We start from the raw sequence: 22,295 nt of genomic DNA, 5'->3' as shown, positions 1-22,295 counted from the left end.
GGTTATAAAAACTGAAGCAGTAGCTAAGACAGAGGAATGTTGATATTCCATAAATATACCAATAAAAATAAAATTTAAGAAAATCCTAGCATTTTACAATTGTTTAAAATCCTTTTCTTTCCTTCTCTTTGAAGCAAACATATAGAATTCCCTGCTTGGCCCTTCAATGTTTACACAACAATTGTATAAGCCATAATAGGAAGAAAATTACTATGGGATGCAGGCTGTGTGGGAGCTAGGAGGGCCCCCAGAGATGGCTCAGTACGACCTCCTTTGAGGGAGAGGAGACAGAAGCACAGAGAGGTGAAGTGATCTCTGACCTCACCGTAAGGCTTTCTCACCCACCACTTTCCCCAACAAAGTTCTTTCCCATCAGGGGCTAACCTGCCTTGAATAATTGCCCAGCATGTTTTTCTGGCAACATAATCCTAAAATATGCGTGCACTATATTTTATTGACGCCTCCCACAGTCCTGTGTTTGTTGTAACTGATTTTGTATTTTAAGGTAGGATCAGAGTAGCCCCTTTAACCATACTCAGAAGGAAAATGGGTGGCGGAGCAGGCCTCTTTAGAGAGAACTGTGTTCTTGTCGAAACGGGTACGAGAGTAAGAGAAAAATGAAGTATTGAGAAACCTCAGATGGCAAAGGAGGAGAGTGCCTGGTACTTGCAGCCTTACTTCCGAGAGTTGTTTGAGCTACAGCCTCCCCACGGCATGGGGTTGTGTGAAGTGCACAGCTGTGCACAGGAGCGTTCTCCTTTCCAGTCAACATTGGGTAAGTACTATTGTTAACACCTGGCCAGGCTGCAGGTGTAGCAGTTGAAGACCTAACTCCCGATGGCTCTCGGATCTCGCGAGGCTTGAAACGAAAACAGTAGGACACATGGTTAATATTCTGAAGCGGTCCGGGGCTCCAGGAGGGTCGTGTAGCCGTACACAACAGTGCCATCTTGTGGAGAGTGAGCATAGAGCCTGGAAAGGAACCATTAACTGGAGCTGTGATACTGGCAAAAAGAGTTAAATAGATATTTTGAAACCTCCTCAACTAAAGTCCCTTTACCTGAGACAACTTATATCATTGTTATTAATGGTATTATAATTCCAAAAGAAGCTACTTCTTGGGGAAAATTAGTGGTTCTGTTTTTTTGGTTTTGTTTTTTTAGTTACAAATAAAGTGCATTAGCCCCAAGCAAAAGTCAGCTGCCTTAGGATGGAATCCTACATACTATTGGAATTTTCCTGTTGGAAATACTGAAACTTGTTCGTTTAGAGAGAACCCCAGCCAAATTCAGAGATTGAAGTACAAATGTAACATGCTTAAGGAGATTAGGAGAATTTTTAAAAGATATCCTCCACCCCCAATTTCTTTTTTTTTTCTCACTTATCATATCATAGGCTTCTAACCAGTAGAAACAGAATAAAGTGATGATAACTGATGTCGGGAAACAAAAGCAAAAGAAAAATTATTAAATTTCCTTAGTACCTACAACCCATTGACAAGTCCTTGAAATGGGCAGAGTGACCTTCATCTAGGGACTCAGCTGCCTTGATGTTAATTCTTTGCTAAAGGCAAAAGGCAATCTTAGACCAACCTCCAGGACCCTGTAAGTCTACTTTAACATATAAAAAATTCCTTTGGAAACTTCCTTTATTTCTAACCACCAAGATGCATGTTGGCAATCATCCCCCAATCATATGACCCACTGACCCACTGATAGACATCTGAAGAGTCTCATGACTGAGGTTTTTGTTTTGTTTTTTAAGATTTTATTTATCCATCTGACAGAGCAAGCAAGCACAAGCACGGGACGGCAGGCAGAGGGAGAGGGGGAAGCAGGCTCCCTGCTAAGCAGGGAGCCCAAAGTGGGCTCAATCCCAGACCCTGGGATCATGACCGGAGCTGAAGGCAGATGCCTAACCGACTGAGCCACCCAGGGACCCCCTCATGACTGAGTTTTTACTAAACAGTATTAAATTTTTTTTTAAGATTTTATTTATTTATTTGACAGAGACAGCCAGCGAGAGAGGGAACACAAGCAGGGGGAGTGGGAGAGGAAGAAGCAGGCTCCCATCAGAGGAGCCTGATGTGGGGCTCGATCCCAGAACGCTGGGATCACGCCCTGAGCTGAAGGCAGACGCTTTAAGGACTGAGCCACCCAGGTGCCCCTAGAAAGGAATTTCTAATGTGTGGTATAAGTACCCAACTCTGGGGAAATTTTAGGTATTATGGTAATAGGGATTGAGGCAGAAAATTTTCAGTGACTCTCAGTTTTGGCTGTATGTTGGAATCATCTGGAGGATGTCTTGTAAATCATATAATGCTTAAAAAATCTGAGGTTCATTCTGCAGCCCAGATCAATTTAAAAATCTCTCGAGGTAGCGATTCAGGCATCAGTGTTTTGTTATGTTGTGTTTTCAATTCCCTAGGTGATTCTAAAGAAGGTTGAGAGTGATTGTGTTAGACCAGTGCTTTTCAACAGGCTGTGTATTACTATCATGGAGAACTTCTTAGAAATTGCCTTACATCCAGTGGTTCTCAAGTGTGGTTCACAGACTAGCAGCACCCGTGTTTCCTGTGGATTGGTTAGAAATGCAAGTTATTGAGTACCATTTCCCCAAATCAGAAACTCTGGGGTTGGGGCCCAATAACCTGTTTTAAGAAGCCCTCCAGGCGGTTCTGCTGCTCCTTCAAGTTTGAGAACATCGACCTACCCCAAACCAGTCAGATTAACTCTGGGGTCAGGTCTGGGTTTCTTGGTTTTATTATACAACAAAGATTGACAACCACTCTCTTAGTTCTTTAGCCTTATGCCTGCTGTGCTCCTGTCAGTAAACAGGAGAACGGAAAGACAAGGGATTGGTCAGAGGAAGGTGCTATAGAATGCGTAGTACATTGGAAGTAAGTAAATCTGTGAGCTGCTCTGGCTGGGGTGCAGTTCGTATATTCTGCCCCAGATCTGTCTAGCTCTCTTTCTTGTGCGCATGCGTTCTTCTTCTTCTTTCTTTTTTTTTTTTCTTTTTTTTTGAATTGGGCAGTAAAAGAATTTTTTTAAAAAAGTCACCAAATTCTAGCTGTGTGGCTTTGGGAAAGCCATTTAATTTCATTTTGCTCCCAAGACTGCGAGTCTAGAAAATGAGGGCCCCCTTTTAAGTCTAAAAACCTATGAAGTACCACTTAGCAGAGTAGTTGAAGACCCTTCATATGGTCTCCATATGAATTGTGACATTTCAGTTAAGCCATCCTTATTCTCCTACCCATTTCCATTGCTAAATGATAAAGGAAAAGAAAAGGAAAGAAAAAAGGAAGTAAAACCTAGGCTGAGAGAGAGTTTATCATTCATGAAACATTTGTCAGAGTATATTAAGCTATAGCCATTGAATCAGCATCCTCCTATACATCCAATTTCTGATAGGAGACAATACTGTTTCCACCCTAAAAGCTTAAATGTGCTCTTCAGCAGCCTGCTTTAAAATTTGCAAGTCTGTAGAAACCCTCATCTAGGAATGAATTGAAGTAATTCTTTAGATTGCTTTTATTATATTTTATTTTTTATTTTAGCAGCTTAACTAAACATGCAAGAAATGGACATATTGAAAGTGCACTATTTGCTAAGTTTTAATGCAAGTATACACGTGTGAAACCCTGACCACAATGAGGATGGTGAACCCATCCCTCATCCCCAGAAGTTGGTTCAGGCCTCTCTGCCTTCCCTACCTCCCAACCCTCCCTACATGCCCACCGACTCCCCAAGGAACTTTTTTTTTTTTTAAAGATTTTATTTATTTATTTGACAGAGATAGAGACAGCCAGCGAGAGAGGGAACAAGCAGGGGGAGTGGGAGAGGAAGAAGCAGGCTCATAGTGGAAGAGCCTGACGTGGGGCTCGATCCCAGACCGCCGGGATCATGCCCTGAGCTGAAGGCAGACGCCTAACCACTGTGCCACCCAGGCGCCCCTCCCCAAGGAACTTTTTGTCACGATACACCGCTTTGCATTTTCCAGAGTCTTATATAAATGGAATCCTACAATATATACTTTGGTTTTGGTCTTCATTCTTTGACTCGGCACAATTAGTTTGAGACTCATCTGTGGTATTCTATGTGTTAGTAATTCCTTCCTTTTAATACTAAGTAGGTTTCCATTGTGTGTATATGGCACAATTTCTTTATATATTCGATGAACTTTGGGGTTGTTTCCAGCTTAGCACTTTTCTCTTGGGTAAATATCTAGGAGTGGAATGGTTGAATAAAGTGGCAGATGTATGTCAACTTTTTAAGGAACTGTTGCACAAAGTGGTGTACCATTTCATGTTTAATATCCCACCAGCAGCCCACTAGAGTTTCAGTCCCTCCACCATATCCTCGCCAAACACTCGTCATGATCCACCTTCTTAGCTTCAGGTACTCAGTGAGATGAATAGGTGGGTCTCATGGATTTGATTTCCTCAATGACTTGATGTTGAAAATCTTTTTATGTGCCTGTCCACCATTCCTGTCTCCTCCTTTGTGAAGTGTCTGGTCAGGTCTCTTACTCTTACTCTTTTTTTTTTTTTTTTTAAGATTTTATTTGTTTATTTGACAAAGAGAGAGACAGCCAGTGAGAGAGGGAACACAAGCAGGGGGAGTGGGAGAGGAAGAAGCAGGAGCACGGAGCCCGATGTGGGGCTCGATTCCAGAACCCTGGGATCACGGCCTGAGCTGAAGGCAGACGCTTAATGACTGAGCCACCCAGGCACCTCATCTTACTCATTTTTCATAGGGTTGTTTCTGAAAGTTCCTAATGTATCCTAGGTACAAGTCTTTTATTAGACACATACTTTGCAAATATTTTTTCCCAGTCTGTCTTTTCATCTAATAGTGTCTTTTCATCTAATAGTGTTTTTCAAAGAATAGAAGTTTTTAATTTTTCAAGTTTTAAAGTTATAAACTTGTTCTTCTTATGGATTATGTTTTTGGTGTTGTATTGAGAAATCTTTGCCTAACCCAGTCATAAAAACTTTTTGCTATTTTCTCCTAGAGGTCTTACCAACTTTTTATGATTAGGCCTATTATATATTTTTAGCTAATTTTTGTATCTAGTTCTAGATGGAAATTGAAATATTTTTTAGCTGATAGACATGGAGTTTCCAGTACCATTTGTTGAAAAGAGTGCACATTCTAAACTGCATCGCCTATGTACCTTTGTCAAATATAAAGTTGTCCATATGTGTTGAGGACTATTTCTGGACTCTTTCACTGGACTCTGTGGACTTTAATGTCTTTCTTGTTTCCAGTAGCATATTGTATTGATTACTGTAGCTTGAATCAGATTGTGGTAGCCTTGCAACTGTGTTCTTTTTATGTTGTTTTAGTTATCTGAGGTCTTTTGAATTTCCACAAGTTTTAGAATCAGCTTGTCAATTTATCAAAAAAAAAAAATCCTGCTGGAATTTTGACTGGAATCGCATTGCATCTGTAGGTCAGTTCAAGTCTTCCAACTCATGAACAAGATATATATCTCTCCATTTACTTTGGTAATTTTTAATTTCGAAAATGTTTTGTAGTTTGCAGACTTTGCATGTCTTTTTATAGGTTTATCCTTAAGTATTCCATATTGATAACTCTTTACAGGGTCATTTTAATTTTCAATTTACTGCTAATATAAAGAAAACAGTTGGTTTTTGTATATTGATCTTTACTTTGCAATTTCACTAAACTCAGAAGTTCTAGTACTTTTTTGTATTTTTTGTAGATCCCATTGTATTTTCTACATGTACAGTCATGTTGTGTACAAATAGTTTGTCTTTGCTAATTTAGATGACTTTTTTTTTTTCTTGCATTATGTTACTAGTACCTCCACTGGTTGAACTCTGAACTGTTAAATAGAATTGTTAGTTCTTCCTGATCTTAGGTGGAAAGCCTTGAGTCTTTCGTTATTAAGTATGATGTTAGCTGTAGGTTTTTCATAGATGTTCTTTATCAGGTTGAGGGCATTCCTTTCTTTTTTTTTTATTGTTTTGAATTACTATATGTTGCTAAAATGTCATTATAATGTATATCAAAATGTGCGTAAAATAGTAGAAATAATATAACAAACATCTGAGTCCCAGTAACTTGTTTTATTAAATCTTGTTACTATTTCTGGGATTTGAGTTTTTAAGAAGTGGGGTATCTTATTGGATCCATAATGCCAAAGAAAACAGTTTCATCTTTTCTCACTGCTTTGCTTTGATTATATTTTATTTTTTTGCTTTTAAATGTTAACATATTACAGATATAGTTAGTACTCAATTTTTATTTCACTTTATTCTCACTGCTTCCCTTCCCTATTCCATTTTTTTTTTTAAGTGTTTTTGTAAGTAAGCTCTACACCCAGTGTGGGGCTAGAACCCAAGATCAAGAGTCACGTGCTCCACCAAGTGAGGGAGCCAGGTGGAAGGCGTTCCTTTCTATTCCTAGTACTAAAAGTTTTGTTTTTAATCAGGACATGAGATTTTGGCAAATGTTTTTTTGCATCTACAGAGATAATCACATGGTTTTTATTTTTTACTTTGTCAAGCAATGAGTTCCATTTATGAATACTCAAATGTTAACCCAACTTTTCATTTTAAGGACAAAATCCACTTAGTATTGATGTGCTGTCTTTTTCTATATTGTTGGATTTTATTTGATAATTTTTTTTAAGTAGGCACCACACCCCGCACCGAGCCCAACACCAGGCTTGAACTCCTGTCCCTGAGATCAAGACCTGAGCTGAGATCAAGAGTCAGATGATTACCCGGCTGTACCACCCAGGCGCGCCCCCGTATTTGATAACTTTTAAAAGAAATTTTGTAGCTACGTCATCCTTCTAGGATGTGTCACAGCTTGCAATGATTATTTTTCTTTTGAGTGGAATGGAAGCTTCTTGAGTACAAGTTCTGGCAGTACAGAATAGCTGTTGTTTACCTGTTTATCCCTCACACCCTGCTCAGGGGCTGGCACATAGCAGATGCCCAGCGAATAATTTGCTGTTGAAAGTAGTGTCAAGAGCTGATGCTGGAGAAGTACTGAGACCTCAGCATGAAGGGTCTCATCTGTCAGGCTAAGGAATTTGGAGTGGATCCTGGTGGCACCAGGGAGCCACTGAAGAATTTTGAGAAAGGAGTGACATTCAGATGACAGAAAACAGATTAAAAGGGAATTAGCCTGGTGGCTGGGAGAGCACCTTCCTAATTATTGAAGAAATCCAGTAGAGAGATATCGAAGGCTTCAACTAAAGCTGTGGCCATAGGATGGAGAATAAAGAGGTGTGAGTGATTGGAAGAAGGTAAGATGGAGACCATATGAGGGAGTGTATGTGAAGGGAGTGGAGAGAAGGATCCAGGATACTGATAACAAACAGGGAAACACCAAGGGTATAAATGGGAGATTAGAAGGACTTGTGGGGTTGAGGGGCTGTGGGATAGCCAAGTGACAGCTGAGCACATGGGTTTGTTTGAGGACCTCTGCTCTGAAGGCATGGATTTGGGTCGTTCATATATAGGTGGTGATTAAAGACCAGGGGACTGTTGGGAACCCCTCTTCTCTAGCACCCTATACTTAAATCTGCCGTGGTCCTTGGCACATCCTGTAATTCTGGCTGCCTCAGCTAGCCTGTGAGCTCTTTGAGGACAGGCGTAGAGTCCTTGGGGCTGGCATTGTGTCTGGTGATGAGTGGGACATCAGTAAGTATTGGTTGAAGGCTGTGAGTTATGACTTTGCCACTTGGCCTAGAAGTGAACAAGTTGCTTAACTGTCAGTACTTCAGTTTTCTCATCTGTAAAATGAAGAAAATATCTGCCTCATAGGTTTATTAGAGGAGATACAGAATATTTGGTACCTCAATACATGTTAGCTTCTTCCATCTTACTGAATTGAATCTAAAAGTACCTAGGGAAAAACAGTTATATTTGAGTTTTTTTGAAGACCCCAGCAAGAAAGATCTTGGGTCCCTGCTGAAGCCTCCTTTCTCTCTCTCTCTCTCTCTCTCTCTCTCTCTCTCTCTCTCTCTCTCTCTAAAGATTTATTTATTTATTTGGGGGGGGCAGAGAGAGAGCAAGTGTGATCAGGACAGGGAGGGACAGAGGGAGAGGAGGAGAGAATCCAAAGCAGACTCCCTGCCGAGTGTGGAGCCTGATGCGGAACTAGATCCCTTGACCCATGACATCATGACCTGAGCCGAAACCAAGAGTTGGATGCTCAACCCACTGAGCCACCCAGGCCCCCCCGAAGCCTCATTTATTCGAGTTACTTACTTTGCATTTAGGCTTGAGTGCTATACTAAAAACACTAAATGGGCAATTTCACTCTAGTCCAGAGGTGAAAACTATTAGGAAAAGTCTGTATCATATTTATTGGTAATGCAGTTGAACATAAAGTACATCTAACCAAAGCCACAGGTACATTCCAGTCCATGATTTTCCTTTGGATTATTAGACTCAAAAACTGAAAAGTAAATATTCTTGTTAAAATTGAATCTGGGGGGCGCCTGGGTGGCACAGCAGTTAAGCGTCTGCCTTCGGCTCAGGGCGTGATCCCGGCGTTATGGGATCGAGCCCCACATCAGGCTCTTCAGCTATGAGCCTGCTTCTTCCTCTCCCACTCCCCCTGCTTGTGTTCCCTCTCTCTCTGGCTGTCTCTATCTCTGTCGAATAAATAAATAAAATCTTTAAAAAAAAATTGAATCTGGTAAAAGTCATAACATACATGTAGGGACTATTTTAGTTTTGAAGAATCCAGTTTGGTTTGAATGCTAGCTAACGTAATTCTTGGCCTGGCTCAGCAAGAATATTTAAAAAAATTTTTTTAAAGATTTTATTTATTCGACAGAGATAGAGACAGCCGGCGAGAGAGGGAACACAAGCAGGGGGAGTGGGAGAGGAAGAAGCAGGCTCACAATGGAGGAGCCTGGTGTGGGGCTCAATCCCATAACGCCGGGATCACACCCTGAGCTGAAGGCAGACGCTTAACTGCTGCGCCACCCTGGCGCCCCTCAGCAAGAATATTTTAAATATTTTCTCCAAGTTTCTGTTTATCCCCAGCTTTCTTTTAGTTAAGTAGGTCGCTTTTTCTGGTTATATTAAAGACTTTTTTGAGAAAGAATACTTAACTGATGAGTAATTTTGGTTAGAAAATGCTAGGTACAACTGTTTCTTTTACATTGCTGAGAGCCCACGATGAAAAACGTGTAGGTGGGAGTATTGGTTTCCAGCCAATAATAACAGACTTAAGTTGCTACACTAATAATTTAACATGTTGCTAATAAAGAGATAATGAAATTGTCATTATAAACATTTGGGAAATGTTACAAAGCTCTGCATAGTGGAAAAGGAATGGAGAGTTGAGAAGCCTGGATTCAAGGTTTGATGCTAAAGTCACTTCATCACCCCAGGCGAGACCCTTAAGCTTCCTGCCTGCTTCAAAGCTGTGATTCTCATGATGTGAAGATGAAAGGAATGATGGTCTACTCTGTCTTGATGGGGTGGCGGGTCACTTGATTCACCCCCTAGATGAATGAACCCGTGTACGGTTTATCAGTTGGAGTGTGAGATAAGCCCAGACGTAGCTAGTATTCATCAACTGACTGAAGAAAGTTAAGATTTACATAGGCTGCAGCTTAGTAATGGCCACACACTTTATAGAGGTATTCCTGTCACTGCTGTTTTTAAATGATGATCCTTGAGCCCCATTTAAAATAAGAAATGTTTTGGGGCACCTGGGTAGCTCGGTTGGTTAAGCGTCTGACTCTTGATTTAGGCTCAGGTCATGATCTCAGGGTTGTGAGATCGAGCTCTGGGTTGGGCTCTGCACTCAGTGGGGAATCTGCTGACAGTCTATGTCCCTCTCCCTCTGGTCCCCCACCCTGCGCGCATGCTCTCTCTCTCTCTCTCTCTCTCTCTCAAATCTTATATAAAAAAGAAAGAAACGTTTCAGTAAAGTATTGGGGGGATAAGTGGCAGAAGTCTGTCACCTGGATTTCCATTTCCACTCTGCCACTTACAGTGACAGGTGACTAGCTGGTCTCTCTAACTCTCTCCACACCTGTCAGCATAGGAGCACGATTCTCCCATTGGTGCTATACCTAGTTTCTAAGGGGAGCTTTCTTGGGATCCAGGATGTTACCCTGACTGTCTTATTTATGTCTTTGGAAACTTTTGATATTAGGTAAAAAGGATTTTGGACAATTAAATGAAACTGATGATTTCCTTGAATTTTCTGATAGGTTTTGATTCCAAATAGATGGTATAGAAAAGGTCCCGAGCTAGGTTTTTATAATGTCCCTCCTGGTCTGTGAGAACCCACTACCCTGACTCTCCATATCAGATTCTTCTTACCACTGCTTCTGTTAAATTCAGCTTTAGCTACACATCGCAAACTCTCCATGAACCTAAGAATCACAACCAAAAATATACTGGTTTAATTTGTTTCATTCCCATGTGCTTTGGGGTAATAGGAGTACCTTCCCCCCCCCAAGATTTGTTTGTTTATTTAGGGAGGGGAGAAAGTGAGAGGGAAGGGGGAGGGGCAGAGGGAGAGGGAGAAACCCAGGCAGACCCCCCACCAAGTGGGGAGCCCAACATGGGGCTCGATCCCATGACCCCGAGATCACGACCTGAGCCGAAGCCAGGAGTCGGAGGCTCAACTCACTGAGCCACCCAGGTGCCCCATGAGTGCTTTTAATAGAGCTAATAAGATGAATAATTATATTTCACATAAAATCTTAATTTATCATCGTTGTGAATATTATATTTAGAATATATTACAGATGGTTATTTTAATGGCTCTTACTGCTTTTTAAAATTAATAAATTAAAAAACATGAGTCAAGACTATTTTTGAGCTATAGTCTCAGTGCCCCAGAAATGTATGTTTTTCAAATATATTAAAAGCTATTTATACAGTTAATTTGACAGTGACTCATTAAATGTATTTCTGTCCTCAGGTCATCCTGATAGCACCAATTTTAATCACAGCACTTAACTTCAGACATATTTTTCTTCTCTTGTTCATAATTAAAAGCTATGTAATAGAGTAAAATCAACAATCTCGAAAGAAAAACCAAGTAAAGGAGAATGAAACGGCATTACCCCACTTCAGATCTTTCCATGTCAGGTGCAAGGTTAGCTTGGGAAGGGGGAATGGTCTTCAGAGGTAGCTGTTACCTTTTATTGGTGTTTTAAGTATGTGTTCCTTACTTTTAATTGGGTTTTTGTGGTTTTTAGTGTATTTTCATTCATGTCTAAGGGCAGTATTGCTGAAAAGATCACTTCCTAATTCAGGGATATGCAGATACAGATGTCAGATTTCATTAATAGTAACCTTCAGAGTGTTTTCAAATCCTCTTTCGTACTACAAAAATACCATGCAGTGAGCATCATTCAAAAAAGGTTCAGAGTACCCCAGAAATAATTTAAAAGGAACATTCTGTTGAGTATTTACATAAGCTGTGCCTTCCAATGATGGACTCTAGGTATAGTCAATCCTGGAGAGAGAAGGGTGGTGGGAAAGGAAGGTGCCTGCTTTATTCAGGAAGCAGCGACCTGAGAAGGTGGTGGACTAACATTCCCAAGACCATCTTCCATGTCTTGGCGAAGGCAGAGGGTTTACAGGGGAATGCGAGGGACCTGGGTGGGGGCGAGTGGGCTACCCACATGGGAAGCTGGTCCCCAGGTGGTTAGTTGCACATTGACATGACCCTGAACAGACTTGTTCGTATCAGTGGCGGCTGTTTACGAATTTGCAGCCTCAAGGCCAGTGGTCTCAGGTCTCAAGAAAAGTAGGTTAGTTTGGCTACCAACTAAGGAACTTAAGTCAGCAAGCAAAGAGTGCATCAGCTTGAAGCCAGTTAACCCTTGAGACCCGTTGGAATGCTGTGACAGTTTGTTACGACTTCTATTATCATGAATTTGTCCTACATATGAATTCAAATGAATCAGGCTTTTTCTGTGGGTTGGTTGTTTTGTTTTTTCCCAGCAGTCCTGTCTTAAATAACATCTCGTCCAGCTGTCTTTGATTTTTTATCCGGCTCATAATAAAGCTTTATAATTGGTTCTCACCATCTGGATTACACTGGGGAAGGTAATCGGACTTTCATTTTGCATTTATTTTAACCTTGGCCAACGGAAACGTTTAGTTTCCTGTCCAGGTCGGCAATTTAAAGTTGCAATATCTATAGAAATCATATTTCATACTTCATTGTGGGCTTAGCCTAGAAGGTCCGAACTGTAAAGGAGTGAACTGGGAGGTGTCAGGCAGAGGGTATGTGAGGACCCTCCCACTGCTTCACTGAGAGGTTAAGGGGACTTACTGTGCCCAACCCTAAGTGTTTTGTGTGCAGAAAGAGCTGTATAAATCCTAAATGTTGGTGGCAGAGGCCATTTTTGGCATGAGATACTCTTTTCTTTCTTCAGCCAATGAGGAAATTAAAGTTGTTTCCTTTCTTCTTTCATGAGAACTCTTCTGAGAATTTCCCCCCTCACATTGTAACCTGTAATTAATCTCCTTCATAGGGATGTGATTTGTGTATTACAGATCGCCCATTTTCCTGGGTAAGACCAGAGATGCTTGTTTGGCACCCTTACGTAGAAGGCTTAGCCCATGCCCCTCCGGGGTCAGCCTTGCCTCCTTCCACTCCTACTGCTCTTGGCCTCTGACCAGTTTCTCACCCTTACCCCATGTCCTTGGCATCCTGGTTACGTAGAACTCTGCCTCCTTTCTTAGCTAAGTGTCTCCACTGAGGAGTCATCACTCACCTGTTTGTTGTCGGCACGTGACTAATCAATGTAGAAGTCCTGAAGTTTGCATGATTCCTACTTATTTTTTTTTTAACCATAAGAACAGACTCAAGAGTATCCCTAGAGCAATGTCACTCGCGCTTGTGTTGCGCTGGGAATAACCCTGAATGTGCCCAGGGGAGCATAGTAGGAATAGGAATGTCATCTATCATGTGTTGGATAGAAGGAGGAAAAACAAGGTTGCAAAGCGTAGTGTAGTGTTAGAGAATACAGTCTTTGATCAAAATGTCTACGTCTACCTTTGTAACCCACACAGGGCCTAGCATGATGTGTCACACGTAGTAGGGCAATAATACATTCCTGAATGAACTGATGCAATCCAGCAGTTGACACATTTCTTGCACCACTATTCTGAAGAAGGGAAAAAAAAGTGCAACATTTTGGGGTTGTTCTGACATCACATCGCAAAGACACAAATATCCTTCTTGAAAGAGGCGTTCTGTAGGTAGAAATTGAGTGGTACTTGCTCACTCCCATCCAGTAATGCTGTCCAGAGCCATTAGATCCAAGGGTCACTTTCATAATCCACCATCGCAATATCATGCCTTCTGTTTTTCTGCCTAGGTGGTTCTGGTAAAATTGTTATCACAAGTTATTACCCTTAAGTCTAACCTATTCTGAAGGAAAAGGTGGCTGACACTGTCATTTGAGGACTAAGAAATATTTGTCTAGACATTTGATCCAATCTGTATTTTTATTTGATGTGTAATTGGCGAGAAAATCTCAAAGACAAATTTAAATGCTTGCATCTCTAACCTTGTCACAGTGTCTGAGCATTCATTCATCATCATTATCTTGGATTCCCGCAGCCAGCAGACTTCATAGGAAAGCAAGCACTGAAACAGATTAAAGCCAAGGGGCTGAAACGGAGATTGGTCTGCCTCACCTTGGCAACGGACGATGTTGATCCAGAGGGAAATGAAAGCATCTGGTATGATGGCAAGGTGAGTGCCGAGGACCTCGTGGCCAGGGGCCACTGCAGTTTTTCTGCACCAGAAACCCTCCTTGTCTCAGTTGCCTGTCAGAGTTCTGTTTTTTAGGGGTTGGGGTTTTTTGTTGTTGTTGTTGTTTTGGCTATTTATTTATCTATTGGTTGGGTGACACACTTTGATTCTGAGCTGACATTCAAGAAGCAGAAATCAGTTAACAGAAAGGAAAATGAAATGCTTATTTTTAAAAACATAAACTTCTCTATGTTTTGATTAAAGAAAATAAAACTAAGGACTTAAAATACAGTGGACAGTGAGAAAGGTATAATTTTGAGGCTCAAATGATCTACTTGCTCACCAAGTCCGTATCTGTGAATGCAAGAGATGGATTTTATAGAAAAAAAAATGGCATTCTGGTTTAGCTTCTTAGAGATCTTTGAGAAGGAAGTAATTCTAACCTTGGCACATCTGCAGAAAAAAAGTTCCAAATGAAAATCTCCATGACAACAGAGGGTAGAGCCTTAGAAAGTAAAGTGAAAGGTAGAAACTATTTAGTTCTTCAGAAAGAGTGAATGTGCCTTCTTCCCATTTGGGAATGTTGTTGAATTCTGTCTGTTGGTATTCAGTAAAACCAGATAACTTCCTGGTGGAACTTCATGTTTTTGACTTTTTACAACTATTTGTAAGAACAAGTTTGGTTTATGATTTTGCTGTGTGTTGGCTTATCAGGCAGATGAAATACTGTCCCCTTACACCAAGGGGTGAGCACATGGCCATCGAGGCTCATCGGAACAGCTGTTCCCTATTGAACAAGGTCGGCTTGGCCAATACCCAAAGACTCAGAGATTTGGTTCCATGGGTTTTTTCTCATTCACTGCAGCCTTCTTGATCCCAGTTTTCATTTCCCTCTTCTCTTCAGTGACAAAAAGAGCACTGGAGGTGGGGAATGCCAGTGGCACCAAATCTTGGTGTTTGGATTACTAAAAAAAAATGGCCATGTGGGGTGAGGCATGGATTGTTTGATGTACAACTAACATCTACACAGTTTCTACTATGTGCTGGATATTTCTTATGTACTTATTTAATTTTACAACATCCCTCCCAGTAGGTATAATCAGCCCATTTTAGAGATGAGGCTTTGGGGTTCAGAGAAGTGAAGTAACTTGCTTGAGGTTACACAGCTAGCGATGGACAGACTGATTTCTGACCTGGGTATACATGGACTTTGCATTGCTTACCCTCCGTTCTAAGCCATGCTGAATACTCCAATTAGCTCTCCTCTCTGTCTGTGCTCATGTCCCACTGTATTCTCTTCAGCACTTAATCATAGGCCCACAGTTGTCCTACATCCCAGAAGCAGGTGGATGTTATTAGACCCTGCGAAGCTAACAGACTCTTCTCAGATTTCGAGCTCTTTCCTAAACACCTTACCCTTAATTGTGCCGAGTTCATTCTCTGTGAGCCTCTTACCTCACTGTCTCCCCCTCCTTTCTGTTCTAAATTTCTGGTTCAGATCTCTTTTCTTAATAATACTTCACATTTGTCCACGATTGCCACGATAATCACCTCTGCCATTAACTAGCTGCTTCACTTGACCTGGTCTTAGCCTCTCTGGGCCTCCATCTTCTCATCTACAAAATGATGAGATCACGTCTTAGGTTCTTTGCACCTCTAATTTTTTCCCTAGTCATCAAATTTCCCCCACCTCCTCTTCTGTTTCTCATTTTTTTTGCTCTGTTCTCAGCCAGTTTTCTAATATGGTCCACACCAACCCCTGCACTGGCTTTCTGTTTTGGCCGTGGGATGACAGATGATGCTATTGTGGGGTTGGTTGGTTTGTTTGTTTGTTTTTAGAGAGAGAATGAGAGTGTGCGAGGCAGGGGGCAGAGGGGCAGGCAGGGTCAGAGAGAGAGAGAGCACGAGTGGGAGGGGCAGAGTGAGAGGGAGAGAGAGCATCTCAAGCAGGCTCCATGCTGAGTGTCGAGCTTGGGGCTCGATCCCGCAACCCTGAGATCATGACTTGAGCTGAAATCAAGAGCTGGATGCTTAACTGACTGAGCCACCCAGGTGCCCCTGTCGGGAAGTTTTAAAGAAGCTGTTTTGTATAAAGAATATAGGCAGCTAATACAAGTAGTTTCACTAATCTTAGCAACTGGTTAAAGCAATTGTCTCTTCAGCAACTGCAGACTTGTATAGAAATGAGGTTCTTTATGCATTAGGATGAATGTTGTTCTTCAAGTAAGTAAGCCTGTTTTTTTTCTTCCCAATTATGTTGCCATTGCTAAATATTTTTCTGAAAATGGCTGGAAGAGTCCATTTGTAAGGCATCCAAAAGAAATAGTTTTGTCACTCATCTTAGTCATATGTTATTTTTTTTAATTAAAAAAATTTTTTAAAGATTTTATTTTTAAGTAATCTCTACACCCAGCACGGGGTTGAACTTAAAACCCTGAGATCAAGAGTTGCATGCTCTACCCACTGAGCCAGCCAGACGCCCCAGTCATATGTTAATTTTGGCCAGAATCCTTTTTTTTTTTTTTTTTAATGTTAGTCACCTTACAGTATCCTTAGTTTTTGATGTAATTTTGGCCAGAATCTTGATTATGGCCATGTGTACTTTATTCATCAAGCTTGGTTAAAAATATTTTATAGTTCCAAAACAAAAGATGTTTTGTAGAAATGAAGTTTGGAGAGTTGAAAAAGCAGTCTTTTTTAATTATTTTAAAACAAAAGCACACAGGGACAGCCAAAGAAATACAGTGTATCATCCAATTTAAATTACATTCTCTCCTTCAAAGGCCGTCTACCCTGTTAGCTCCCCTAAGTCAGAGGGGTCTTGAATTTTCACAGAGAGGAACAAGAAAAGGCTAAACATAAATGAGGATTGCTTATGTTGGTAAAAGGAAAGCCAGTGTTTAACAAAGAATATGAAAACCTGCTAGGCAGAGGGTGGGTACAGGCTGTTTTTGTGAGCAAAAAGAAGGAACGGATTTAATTGAATCTGGAAGATTTTAAGGTAGAATAATATAAAAGTGTTGCTAGGGAAAACCTTTCCTTAGAAATTTAGTAATAAGATACAAGGAAAGTCTGGACTTCTAAAATACTCTGGGCTACTCAGCATTGGATTAGAGAGAAATTAAAGGAGAAACAAAAGGAATCTAGCAGAAAGCAGACGTTCATTAAATACATTAAAAATAGCACTCGTGCAATAAATATGGTATTTCTTTGCATTACTCATGCAGCAATAACTACAAGATGAATCACTGCTGGGATTTTAAGAGACAAGAAGTCCTGGGGAAATGGTTCGCATAATGTCTGAAGAGGGATGGTAGGTTTTTGACCCAGTGAGTTAGGGGATTTAGCCAAGAGCCTTGCTTTGGCCTCTTGTTTTCTTAAGATGCTTGCCCAAGCAAGTCAGGTTACCTCTTCAGGGCTCCAAACACAGACCTCAGGTTACAGCCTAGGGAGTGAAAGCAAGGTTACCAAGAAAGTTTTCCAAAAGCTGTGATTAAAACTCCAACCTTCCTGACCCAGATCCCTGCCTTATTTTACTTAACAATGTTCTAAAGGAAAAAAACCATTTTAGGGGTGCCTGGCTGGCTCAGTTGGTTAAGCGTCTGCCTTTGGTTCAGATCATGATCCTGGAGTTCCCAGATTGAGCCCCCTGCTTGTGCACGCTCTCTCTCTCTCTCAAATAAGTAAAATCTTAAAAAAAAAAAAAAAAGAAAAAGAAAAAAAAAAGAAAAAAAAGAAAAACCATTTTAAAGTGTATGTGTTCTCTCAGCAACACCTTGGCAGTTAATAATCTACCAGAGGAGCTTTCACTAATGAATACATTCATTTTTTTTTCTTGATCAACCAGTTCTCCCCATAAAAAGTTCAGAAATGATATGGAGAGCTTCTGATTTGGGGTTTCAATGAGATAATTACAAACTGGGGCTCTAGAGCCAGGAGTCTGTATTTAATGTCGTAAACGTGTCGGCATCTAAAAGATGAGAAATGCTGTAATAAGACTGTTGACTGTAGCGGACTCTTCGCTGAGGCAGCTGAAAAGATCACCAGGCTGATTCACGTCCGTGAATATTTTGAGCACCAGCTACAAGCGGCTTGCTGTGCGAAACAGTAAGGCTGGAAGGATTCGTGCAATGTTGTGTAGCCAGGAGAAGCCATTTTGAGTAGGGTTATATATCATGTTTTGCTTTTGTTGTCTTCCTTCTACAATTTTTAGATATGGTGTTTTAACCTGACATTGTCTATCGCCTTTTTTTTTTCTTTCTTTTTTTTCATTTTACGTTTTTTTTTTCACCTTTTCCTTTAGACCTGGTTTTGACTCATCCTCTTATCTTTATAACAAGCCTGATTAGATTTTTTTTTTTTTTTCAGTGTAAAGCCTTTGTTTTCATCTCCTCGGTTTTGTTTCTTCGCTCAGTACTCTTCTCTGGTTTGCCATCCCACGTGATTCATTTCATCCTCCCTAATGTTGATTGCTCATGCCTGATCCCATGTCTCCACTCATCCTGGANCCTTTGTTTTCATCTCCTCGGTTTTGTTTCTTCGCTCAGTACTCTTCTCTGGTTTGCCATCCCACGTGATTCCATTTCATCCTCCCTAATGTTGATTGCTCATGCCTGATCCCATGTCTCCACTCATCCTGGAAAGTTTCAGCCCCTCTTTTCCACCTACCTAATTCCACCCACCTTCCAAGTGAAGGAATCCTAGCTTGATGACGTTTACTTCCTTGGGTTCTTGGTTCTATTTTCATGTATCTCTATGTTAATTCCTCAGCTAGTCTGGAAGCTCCTGAGGGTGGGAAGCAAACCTCGCTCATGCTCTAGAATGTCCAGCAAAATGTTTTGTACATGGTAGATCTAGAGGGGGCAAAGTTAATATTAAGTGCCTAGCAATTGCCAGGAATTGCTAAGTGCTATGTATTTATGGAATGTTCACTTCACATTGACTATTGATATATCAGTAGTTTAATTCAACATTCTTTCGGCAAGCCATTTCCGTTTACTTCCTTGGGTTCTTGGTTCTATTTTCATGTATCTCTATGTTAATTCCTCAGCTAGTCTGGAAGCTCCTGAGGGTGGGAAGCAAACCTCGCTCATGCTCTAGAATGTCCAGCAAAATGTTTTGTACATGGTAGATCTAGAGAGGGCAAAGTTAATATTAAGTGNACTAATATACAATCACTATGATAACTGAATTAGAGAATGTTGTATAGTTTTAGGAATATATGCTTGTGGTTCTTGTACCTGAAAACAAATTGTTTTATATAAAAACAAATGCATTTCTGTTGATGGGTTGGTTTCATTGAGAAACAGTAGTTGAATAAGGGATAGTTTTAATTTTCCTAAGACATCTACGATGAAAATAGTAACATTTAATATTGATACATAAATTTTTATTCAATTCTCTGAAATACTTATTTTCTTAATGAGTTCCCTGCCAGCAGTATTATGGGACATCATTATTGTCCTTTCAAAGGTTGTTTTAGAAGAGTGACTGCAAAAAAGAACAGTCTTCCAAGGAAGCAGTGCTTGTAGACCCTCTGAAATGAAGCTGAAACATGGACTGTGCCAGTAAAAACACAGTTTGAATNAGGGCAAAGTTAATATTAAGTGCCTAGCAATTGCCAGGAATTGCTAAGTGCTATGTATTTATGGAATGTTCACTTCACATTGACTATTGATATATCAGTAGTTTAATTCAACATTCTTTCGGCAAGCCATTTCCTCAACCCCAACAGGAACAGTTGACTACATTTACGTTTGGATTTTTAGAGTTTTTTCCCCTTGTGTCTATTATTGCTGTGCTAGTTGGATGATGGAAGAGAATTTTTTTAAAGTTTAAAATGAAAACATTTGAGTCTTATTCCCATCAGCTCTCTTGGCATGAAACTGAGCAAAATAGTGCCAGCTATTAAAAAAAAACAGGTGTGATTTAAAACTGAGAAGTTTGAGGCTGTTGATAGGTATTTTGAGAATTGTTTTTCATAATTTGTAAGCCTACTATTCTCAAAAGTAAAGTTTTCTTCCTGGTGTTAGCCCCACAGACAGTAATCCCTAACACTTTCAGGTTGTAAATTAAACCTACTTTTGAAGTATTTAATCTAGAGAAGAGGAGTACAGAGCTATGGCCAAGATGCTGAGGATTGCTGGTCTTGTTTTTCAGGTGGTTGGCAACACGACATCTGGAAGCTACAGTTACAGCATTCAGAAGAGTCTGGCGTTTGCCTATGTCCCTGTAGAGCTAAGTAAAGTAGGACAACAGGTAGAAGTTGAACTGTTGGGCAAAAATTACCTAGCAAGCATCATACAGGAACCCTTGGTATTGACAGAACCAACCAGAAACCGGCTTTGGAAGAAAAGTGGGAAGGACAAAATTTGAAAAAGTCCTTCAGTAGGCAACTGAATTGTGTTAGGTCTATGACTGTGCCAAACATCATAGCTGATTTTGGGGAGAATACAAGAAACCAAGAATTCAGTTCAAAATCCTCAAAATCTAGATTTATAATCTTAGTAAAACCTTTTTCAGTTCTTTCCTAAGCAAGAGAGAATAATAGGTTAGTGATTTACATTGTTCTTTCAAATGAAGATATTTGAAATGAATGTTTCTATTAACCTATATTGTTTGTGAAACTCAGCAAAATATTTAGGTGTTCACTAATATACAATCACTATGATAACTGAATTAGAGAATGTTGTATAGTTTTAGGAATATATGCTTGTGGTTCTTGTACCTGAAAACAAATTGTTTTATATAAAAACAAATGCATTTCTGTTGATGGGTTGGTTTCATTGAGAAACAGTAGTTGAATAAGGGATAGTTTTAATTTTCCTAAGACATCTACGATGAAAATAGTAACATTTAATATTGATACATAAATTTTTATTCAATTCTCTGAAATACTTATTTTCTTAATGAGTTCCCTGCCAGCAGTATTATGGGACATCATTATTGTCCTTTCAAAGGTTGTTTTAGAAGAGTGACTGCAAAAAAGAACAGTCTTCCAAGGAAGCAGTGCTTGTAGACCCTCTGAAATGAAGCTGAAACATGGACTGTGCCAGTAAAAACACAGTTTGAATACTGAACACCTCTCTTTGGGAACGAATTAATGCAAGTTGACATTACACGTGCCGTTCTGAATCTCCTTTCACAAAGCATTTGACAAAGCAGGTCGAACAAGAGCTTAAGAGCCGACAGGATTGCCCTTCCCACTGTGTGCAACAAGAAAAAAATGTATTTAGAAATAATTTTCTGATAAATTTTTCAAAATTGAATTTAGTTGACTGACCAAGTCAATTTTTTTTTGTAAAAGATGGCTTATCATTTATAATTTGTGATATACACATTTGTTAAACATTTATTGAATCTTTCCTAGGTCTTAAAGTTGAATGTGAAACATAAAATGTATTCCAATTACAGAATTTTAAAATAATTTCTTAACTTGCAAGTTTTACGAAGGTGCCAAGAACACATTTAAAATGTTTGATTAAAGCAGTCATACATTAGAACTCCAATAGGCCATTCATTTCTCTTTAGTATCGCTTTATGTATGAGAAGAGAGGGAAATCTTGGTAACAAAATTTAATCATCTTGATAATTTCCTAATCATCAAGAATATTATCTTGGTGCAGCCGCTATGGAAAACAGTATGGAGGGTCCTCAAAAAAGTAAAAATAGAACTGTTTTCTGATCCGGCAATTCCATTCCTCGGTATTTATCTGAAAAAAACAAAAAACATGAATTCAGAAATCTTCCCCTTTGTGACAATGTGGGTGGAACTAGAGGGTGTTCTAGGTGAAATTAGAGGAAGACACTGTAAGACTTCACTTACATGCAGAATCTAAGAAACAGAATGAACAAACATTATAAAACCCAGATACAGAGAACAAATTGGTGGTTGCCAGAGTGGAGGGGCGTTGGTGGGTGAGCAGAATGGATGAAGGGGTCAAAAGGTATAAACTTCCTGGTATAAATACATCTTGGGGATATAATAGGTATCATGGTGAACATAGGTAATATAGGACAGAAAAATTTCAAAGTTTTTAAGAGAGTAATTCTTAAGAGTTCTCATCACAAGAAAAAATGTAACTTTGTATGGTGATGGTTGGTAACTAGACTGGTGGGATCATTTCACAGTGCATATAAATATTGAATATTTGTACACCTGAAATTAATACAATGTTAAAAATCCATTATACCTTAATTTAAAAAACCCTCTGTATCCACTATCTCATTTCTGGTATTAGGTACTGGTTAAAGCCTTTGCCTGGGAGATCCCATTTCTCATTCTCTGCCCCTCTTGTAGTCCTATAACCATTAAGACACTTATTTACCATCTCTGGATTCCTTTTCTGCAACATAGACAGTTCCAGGTTTTTTGATACAGTAATCAATAACGAAAGTACAACCTTGAATTTGTGTCCTCCAGTTAATATAGCACTAGAACAGATCGATAAAAATCCTAGAACATTTAGATGAATATTAAAGAAGTCCTACCCATAGTATAAAAGACATGGGCTTCCTAATTTCCTTAAGAAGTTGTGCTCATTCCTTCTTTTGTGGTTG

The 22,295-nt window shown here is 39.9% G+C and overlaps 1 protein-coding gene across 6 annotated transcripts in view; it reads left to right on the top strand.

Annotated features, from left to right (window-relative positions):
- DMGDH (dimethylglycine dehydrogenase) overlaps window positions 1–21,008 on the top strand; it is a 71,293-nt gene extending 50,285 nt beyond the window's left edge. For all 6 annotated transcript variants that reach the window (XM_034656423.1, XM_034656418.1, XM_034656421.1 and 3 more), the window contains exons 15-16: window positions 13,602–13,736; window positions 19,896–21,008. In XM_034656423.1, the coding sequence (XP_034512314.1) occupies window positions 13,602–13,736; window positions 19,896–20,111 (351 nt within the window). In that variant the 3' untranslated portion in view covers window positions 20,112–21,008. The remainder of the gene's footprint in view (window positions 1–13,601; window positions 13,737–19,895) is intronic.
- Window positions 21,009–22,295: the final 1,287 nt, after the last annotated feature.

The sequence above is a fragment of the Ailuropoda melanoleuca genome, chromosome 3 (assembly GCF_002007445.2).
Source record: "Ailuropoda melanoleuca isolate Jingjing chromosome 3, ASM200744v2, whole genome shotgun sequence".
Taxonomy (NCBI): domain Eukaryota; kingdom Metazoa; phylum Chordata; class Mammalia; order Carnivora; family Ursidae; genus Ailuropoda; species Ailuropoda melanoleuca.
The sequence above is the reverse complement of the archived record's forward strand: the minus strand, read 5'-3'. Positions and strand labels throughout refer to the sequence as shown.